The sequence below is a fragment of the Solanum pennellii genome, chromosome 8 (genome assembly GCF_001406875.1).
Source record: "Solanum pennellii chromosome 8, SPENNV200".
In the NCBI taxonomy this organism is placed as follows: domain Eukaryota; kingdom Viridiplantae; phylum Streptophyta; class Magnoliopsida; order Solanales; family Solanaceae; genus Solanum; species Solanum pennellii.
Window position 1 is genome coordinate 4,885,890 of NC_028644.1, and position 8,172 is coordinate 4,894,061.

Sequence of the window (8,172 nt, forward strand, 5' to 3'; positions counted from 1 at the left end):
TCGTTAATTATTGTTCCTGAAAATCGTTGATCTTTAATTTTAACTTATTGTAGTTTTGAAAAAATATGACCAAAAATACCTCTGATAGAAGAAAAAAAACTCCCAAGGCATAAGTTATTGGCACAACTTATGTCCTGAGCATAAGTTTAATGATGCAAGTTATACCCTAATACATAATGCAAAACTTCTCCTCTTTACCTAATATCATGCATTTTTTTTTTATCATTTGAGTGATTCTATTAATTAAACCTTATTTGATTGCACTTAATTAAAATCTTATTTGATTGCACTTAATTAAAATCTTAGTCTTAAATATTCAAATTCAATTATTAAGTATGTTTGGGTTTTAGTTTGAATTTTAGTCATACCTTAACCATTTAGCGCGATCATTTATGTTACAATCACTTAATGAGTATGAATAGGTCTAGACAAAGAGTATGATGAATAGGTCTTAATATTATGATATGTTTTAAGCCTTGAATTTTTAGTATCATTAATATATTTATTTCTTAATTTCTAAAAAATAGTAGTTCACCAATTCCGTTTTAGTCACTGTTACAAATCATCGTTATCAACTATTATAGTCGTCGCGTGTCATTATAAACTATCATTCTCAGCTACACTCACCGTTACTGTCAATCAATACAGTCATCTATCACACTAATAGCTACTATAAACAATCATCATTATTAATCATCATTGTTATAACAGTCAACAATCACCTCACCACTCACATCATTCACCATCACCATTACGTATTCCTATCTTCCACCACAACTATTGTTAGGACCGAAAATAAGCAGGTGTAACTGCGGAAGCTAGCAAAGCAAACCTTGAAAGATCACGAGTAAGAAGACAACGAGAAATATACCAAAAGACTCAAAGATTTAACGTGGTTCGGTCAATCGACCTACGTCCACAAAGGAGATGAGCAATCCACTATAAATATGAGAGTACAAATACAGAGGGAAACAACCTCAACCAAAATTCACTCAGAATACATGGGAGGTTCACACAAGTGATAACGTATCAAGCTTGTGATCCATAAATTCTCCCCCTAACCAAAACTCTCAAAGCCCTTAAGACTACATTGTGAATGCTGATTAAGTTAGAAGGAACATACCTCTATTTATAGAGTCCTAAAACTTTTCCTACAAGAAAAGGATTAGTCAATCCAAAACCTTTTCCTAAAAGGAAAACCTATTTATGGTAAGAAATTTAGGACAAACAAAACCCAACAACTATTAGTCGCCACAACGAACTACCACTACCAATCACTTCTAGCAACCACCATCACCACTAGGTACAACATCACAACATATACCAGTGCACCACACATCATGTACCATTGAGCCGTGCGCCATGTACGTTTACACATGCCCGCAACATCATCATTAGCCAACACATCCCCAATGGCATCCACAACCAGCAGTACTAGCTATCACCCCCATCAATGGCCATATAATTTTTTTAAAAAAATTTGCTGATATAATATTAGGATAATTAATATTCTATTTAATTTTATTATTATTAAATTTTAAATTACGACAACACTCAGATTTTGAAAAGACAAATAATCTTATTTATTTAATGGAAAAGGCTTAAATATGACATTAAATTTTCAGAAAAGACTCATTTATTTTATTAGTTAAAAGTTTGACTCATTTATGTCATTAGCATTACAGAAAAGGCTCATTCATGCCATTATTTTTTAACGATGGTTTTGCAAAACTATTTTTGACACGTGACCAATTATAATTCGGTCACGTCATCAAATTTTTTAATAAAAAAATTCAATTTTTTTATTCAGACTTTTGATTTTTTTAATAAAAATTATTGATGACGTGGCCAATTATAATTCGGCCACGTCATCAATTTATTTAATAAAAAAATTAATTCAGTTTTTTTTCTTCAAAATTATGATTTTTTTATAATTTAAAAATTGTTGACGTGGCCGAATATAATTGGCCACATGTCAAAAATGGTTTTGCAAAACCATTGTTAAAAATAAGGGCAACTTTCACATATAGCAAACAAAAAATTCATATTTGTATGCTACAGCAAAGTTTGTATAATTGCGCTTCATAGCAAACATAAAACTGTATAATTCGCTATACATATACAACTGTATAATTCGCTGGCCTAAATTGTATAATTCGCTGGCCTATTTCGCTGTAATTGTATAATTCGCTATCCTATTTCACTGCGATTGTATAATGCACAATTGTATAATTCGCTGCCTATGTCGCTGCAATATTTTTATAAAATTTGCTTTGCATACAGTTGAATCGAATTAAAATGTATGTATATTGCATAATTTTAAGTGTATAGCAGAAGATATATGTTTTTCTCTCCCTTTATACAAAAACAGAAACACAATATATACACTTCTTTTGTATAAAGTTAGAGAAAATTGTATTTCACTGCAATTGTATAATTCGCAATTGTATAATTCGTTGGCCTTTTTCTCTGCAATATTTGAAGTAAAATGTTTGTAAATTGTATAATTAAGTGTATAACACGAAGATATATATTTTTGCATGTGTATATACAATTTTCTCTCGCTTTATACAAAACAGAAACAGAATTTATACACTTTTGTGTATAAAGCGAGCGAGGCGAGCGAGAATGGAGAGTGGCGAGCGAGATTTTTGGGAGAGAGACGCCTGGCAAACTTTAGCTAACGTTTGCTATGGAGCACAATTAAATCAAACCCTAGCTACTCCATTTATTTTAGGTTATTAGTTTGCTATTATATACAATTTTCCCAAAAAATAATGACATGAATGAGCCTTTTCTTTAACGGTAATGACATAAATGAACCAAACTTTTAACTGATAGCATAAATGAACCTTTTCTCAAAGTTCGATGACATATTTGAGCCTTTTCCCATTATTTAATAATCAAATCTTAACATAATATTTTAATATTCAAATGTATATTTAGATCAAAAATAAGTAAATCTTAAAGCACATCTTAATATCGAGATATGTACTTTAATTCAAATTGTTTTAATCTTACAAAAAATAAAAAAGAGGCATTTGTTCTATTAATTTATCCTGTCTGTTATTTGTTTTCCATGTCACCTTACATAATTGACTTGCAAAGAATCTTCATTACATTTTCTTCATTTTTTAAGGGGGAGCAAACTCAAGTATTAAACTCCTATTCTTTAACATTGTCTCACTGACCTACCTTATCTGAACCATTATGGACAATGCTGCTGCTTATTTTAGTAGTTGTCTCTTTACAAATAACAAAAGTTTGCATATGTGGATCCAGGATTTGAATATTACAGGTTCAAATTCGAAATTTTGCCACAACTCATTCGATAGTGTTCAAAATCTATGTTTGTACTTGTTTAGCTAATATTTAATATACATATTCACAGTCTGAGTCAAAGTTATTGGATTTGAAATCGCTCTAGTTTCTCCGAATCCTAGACTCGAACCTAAAACCTCTGAGCCCTAGTACTTTTTAACTCTTCTAAAAAATTGAGCTTCCCTACAAGAAGCACCATTCAATTGCACACTATAACAAACCATAATCAAGGCTCTCCCCTCAATAGCAAACCCCAGCTACCTTACTTACTTCAATGGCTACTCATCATTCATCAAATATCATGGCATTTAAACCTCTCAATCTCATACAACTCTTTATATTAACATTCCTTTGTGTCTATTATATGTAATAAATAGTGAGTCCCACTTTCATCAAGAGTAGTTCCAATCTTCATATTGTTTAAGTGAAATTCCAATGAGAATTTTCTATTCACAACTCACTATTGATAATGTACTCTCCATTGTTTAGTCTTTGTCTAATCTTTACCTTCTTCCTTCTCTCCTCTGCTACTCATCGTCGCCTTCTCCATCAACCGCTTCCTCCAACTTCAACTCCATCCATTAATAAAGCTAAACCTTTATTTCCTTCTCCTCATTTTCATCCATTTTTCGTATTTCTTCTTCCTCCTCCGCCACCTTCGAATGATTTTGCCACTTTCCCTGCTAACATTTCCTCCCTCATTCTTCCACATTCAGTGCATTCCTCTAATAATTCCATCACCAACAAATTCATCGCCATTCTCGTATCAACATCCATCCTCTCTGCTACATTCGTCACTGTCCTTGTTCTTTTCTTTTTCTTTTACCATCGCTATCCCCACCGTGAAGATGAACACTATGATGATGATGATCACAAGACGAATGATACTCTCCGACTTGTCTCATCTAGTACAACCCCTTCACACATTGAAATTGAAAAGGAAACGTCGTCAACATTTCTGAGTTGTAGGGAAGAAATTGCTCAAACTTCTACTACCTCAAATGACTATGTCATGCTAAACTACCAAAGAATTGGATCACCAGAACTCCGTCCTCTCCCTCCATTGCCACGACATCAATATTTCAACCAACATCTTAATATTGAATCATTTGAAGATGAATACGACGGATTCTTCTCCCCTAGAGGATCCTCTGGGGGTAGAGGAAGTCCCGATTTCATACAAAGAAGTTTCCGGTATCAATATCTGAATTACAATTCCTCAAATGATTCATTATCCAATAGCCCTTCTGGAGAAGTGAGTTTGGTTAAATTTCCAGCACGGCCGAGGTTTATTCTTCAGCAAGTGGAACATAGGCCAATGTCATCGTCTTCAATATCTTCCGGTAGTACTCATAATTCCCCTGCTTCTCAAATTTCAAGTTCCTCACTACAGAATCCCGTGTCTACTATGAGTAAATTCGAATATCCTGAGAGGTATGTATCGAGAAGACTTCCACCTCCACCACCACTGCCACCACCTCGAGTAGTAATCGAAAATGATGGGCCATCGATGCCCGTTTCATTCCATAGTGCTGATGGAGAAAGTATAAAGCCAAAGCTAAAGCCTCTGCATTGGGATAAAGTCAGAGCCAACTCAGATAGAGCAATGGTTTGGGATCAACTGAAGTCTAACTCTTTTCAGTAAGATTTATGTTAACACTCCAAGTCTTTAAACCAATGTTGCTCAGACTCTTAAAAAATGTTGCGGTACGTGTCAGATTCTCCTAAAACACACTACTTTAGGAGAATTTGACGTGCATCGATCAACATTTTTAAAGAGCCTGAGCAAATATAGAATTAAATTAATGCGTATCTTTTTATTTAGAGAGATTATTTAGTAGTATGAACTTGTTTGATCTTCTGACTTCTTTTTAAAAAAAAACTTATTTGATCTTCTAAAGTTTCAACATCTTGATAATTCCGTATATTCCTTGTTGTCAATGGATTTTAGTTCATTTCATTGGTACGCCGTCCCAATGGCACCATTCGAATTTTGAGAGTCAAACATTTTAATCTTGATTGAATTCAAACATGGAATCCTTATTTTTTAAAAAAGAAAAAGTTTAAGTCACAAAAATTGAAAATTCAAAATTCTTAAATCGCAGTCAGAAAAACATGTTTGACTCTTGAAACTCGAACAGTGTCATGTAAATTGGGACAGAGGGAATATATATTTCCTAATCAAGATTAACAAAAATGTTTCCTAATCTTGAAGAATGGTTTTACTGGTAAATTTTTAATATTTTCCCACTTCTTTTTTTGTTGTTGCTATTTTAGGTTAAATGAGGAGATGATTGAAACATTATTCACTATAAATTCTTCAAATTTAAATTCAAAAGAAGGTGTAAGACTCCCAATTATTCCTGTGATGAATCAAGAGAAGCAGTTGCTTGACCTAAAGAAGTCTCAGAACATTGCAATTTTGTTGAGAGCACTTCAAATTACTAGTGATGAAGTTTGTGAAGCACTTTTAGAAGGTTCGAAACTATTTTATTTTATCATATTTAATTGATATCTAAATTTTTTGCACTTAAATACCATGTTTTTATACATGAGATGAGATGCGCTTAATCCACACATCACGTGTTGCATTCTGACCAATAGATCAAAGTCATGCTGGTTTCTTTTATGTCTCATTATTATATGAGTTTTATGAAGAAGTTTAAAGGCCTTTTAATGTATTTTGACTGTGGTGATTTCACATTCTAGTTTTAAATGATGAACTGCAAATTGGCACTACTATAACACGGTGACATTAAATTCTGGTCCTACCAAGTGATGTGTCCATTATTAACACCTTAAGCCATAGCTAGTACTCCTCTGTACCAATTTATGTGGTACTTTGTTGTTTTTTTGAGCGAAAACAGTTTAAGTTTGACCAGGAATTTATGCATGAAATCTTATATATTTCTAAACTACGTAAAAGGTACTATAGATCACAATAATTGATAAGTCAAATTGTTTAAAAGATCTAGATAAGAAAAATAAACTTGTTTGATGTTGCTCTGATGCTCATCATATTTTGTTGGGATGTCATATTCATATTTATGAATGAGCTCTGATGCTCATCAAGCCTTTCGTTTTACATATTTACTCATTTAACATATTCTCTTTGCCCCTTAACCTCCTCCCAGTCTAGGCCAAAAAGTGAAAATTAAGATGCTTTTGGATAAGGAACTACTTATGTATCTTCTTTATCCTAAAAAAACAAGCAAACCAACCAGGTAGTGCAGACACACTCGGAATGGAGCTACTGGAGAGTCTGATGAAGATGGCTCCCACAAAAGAAGAAGAACGGAAGCTGAAGAACATCAAAGATGAATCGCCCTTCAAACTAGGCCCTGCTGAGAAATTTCTCAAGGCAGTGGTTGATATACCTTTTGCATTCAAGAGAGTGGATGCAATGCTTTACATAGCTTGTTTTGATTCTGAGGTCGAATACCTAACCGAGTCATTTCAGACATTCGAGGTAAATTATGATATCCATCCATGAACTCGCGAACCTAGTCTGCATTGATGGAACGACACTACATACACTGCAGTTGTATGATGATATTCTTGTTGTCTGAAGTTTACTGTTCCTAGCTAGGTTGATTTTGATCCCTTTTGCTGAGTCTTGAACTCCGACTCCCCAACTCAAAACTGGCTGGAAATGCCCGTTTTGAGCTTCCTCAGGGCGGATGTTCTCGCTGATCTTGACTTTACAAATAGTCAGCTTCTGTTTTTCCATATGGAATCTCTAAGAATTAGGGACCTTTAGTTATTTAGAATTTCACTTCTGTCGCTTTCTTTTTGTTATTTCATTATTGCAGATTGCATGTGAAGAGTTGAGGAATAGCAGAACATTTTTAAGGCTTTTGGAAGCTGTACTCAGAACTGGAAACCGTATGAATATGGGAACAGACAGAGGAGATGCACGTGCCTTCAAGCTCGACACACTTCTTAAGCTTGTCGATATTAAAGGTGCTGATGGAAAAACCACCCTTCTGCACTTTGTTCTTCATGAAACTATTAGAGCAGAAGGTTCTCATCTTTCTGATGCAGAGTTATCGACTCACGATGAGTCTGAGTTTAAAAATGGTGTTCACGTTATCTCTGCCTTGAGCCACGAGCTTGCTAACGTGAAGAAAGCAGCTGTGATGGACTCGGATATTCTTAGCAATGAAAATGCAAAACTAGCAGCAGGAGTTGCTAAGGTTACTGAGGTTCTAAAACTGAATCAAGAGTTTGTTTTGGATGAGAGTAGCAGAAAGTTTTCCGAGTCGATGAATGGATTCTTGAAGAAAGCGGAGGGAGAGATTATGAATATACAAGCTCAAGAGGAATTTTCTCTATCCATGGTAAAGGAGCTAACAGAATATTTCTATGGAGACTTGGCTAAAGAAGAAGCTCGACGGATCAGGATATTTATGGTAGTTAAGGAATTCCTCTCTATCATTGATCAAGTGTGCACAGATTTGGAAAAATAAAAGAGCAAACATTGTATATTTCACAAGTTTTTCGTGTTGACAGTGAAGGCAACAAGGCAACTCTTCTGAAGATGAAATATCCTGGAGTTCTTCATCCCTATATGTATTTTTTATGTATTATACAGAGATCTTACCATATCAGAAAAAATTATATATATTATATTGAAGAAGTGAATAATATCGTGATTTTATCGTTTATGGATGGTTGGAGTTAACGAGGGAGGGTAGATTGTATGCAAACCTTACACCTACATTGAGAAGATAGAGAAATTGTTCTCGATAAACCTATGATACCTGAACAATGGATAATGATCTAACCTATCATATATTACTAAAAGCATGAACAAAAAAGTTGAAAGTTGAATTACGATTTTACCCCTTC

At 34.0% G+C, this 8,172-nt stretch overlaps 1 protein-coding gene across 2 annotated transcripts; it reads left to right on the plus strand.

Moving 5' to 3' along the window:
• The first annotated feature begins 3,530 nt into the window (after positions 1-3,530).
• On the plus strand, positions 3,531-7,929 carry LOC107026799 (formin-like protein 2). Of its 2 annotated transcripts, none has more exons than XM_015227885.2 (4): positions 3,531-4,962; positions 5,599-5,798; positions 6,534-6,790; positions 7,134-7,929. In XM_015227885.2, the coding sequence occupies exons 1-4, from the start codon at positions 3,791-3,793 to the stop codon at positions 7,788-7,790; spliced, it is 2,286 nt and encodes a 761-aa protein (XP_015083371.1). In that variant the 5' UTR covers positions 3,531-3,790; the 3' UTR covers positions 7,791-7,929. The 2 variants fall into 2 exon arrangements, with proteins under 2 accessions (XP_015083371.1, XP_015083372.1); XM_015227886.2 differs by having other exon boundaries at positions 3,532-4,962; positions 6,546-6,790.
• The last annotated feature ends 243 nt before the right edge of the window (positions 7,930-8,172 follow it).

What these genes read in the sequence shown, in the direction of transcription:
- LOC107026799 (XM_015227885.2), top strand. Translation starts at nt 3,791, where the DNA reads ATGTACTCTCCATTGTTTAGTCTTTGTCTAATCTTTACCTTCTTCCTT. An exon ending in TTGTGAAGCACTTTTAGAAG is followed by an intron (nt 5,799 to 6,533) that starts GTTCGAAACTAT and finishes TAAAAAAACAAG; the next exon opens with CAAACCAACCAGGTAGTGCA. An exon ending in AGTCATTTCAGACATTCGAG is followed by an intron (nt 6,791 to 7,133) that starts GTAAATTATGAT and finishes TCATTATTGCAG; the next exon opens with ATTGCATGTGAAGAGTTGAG.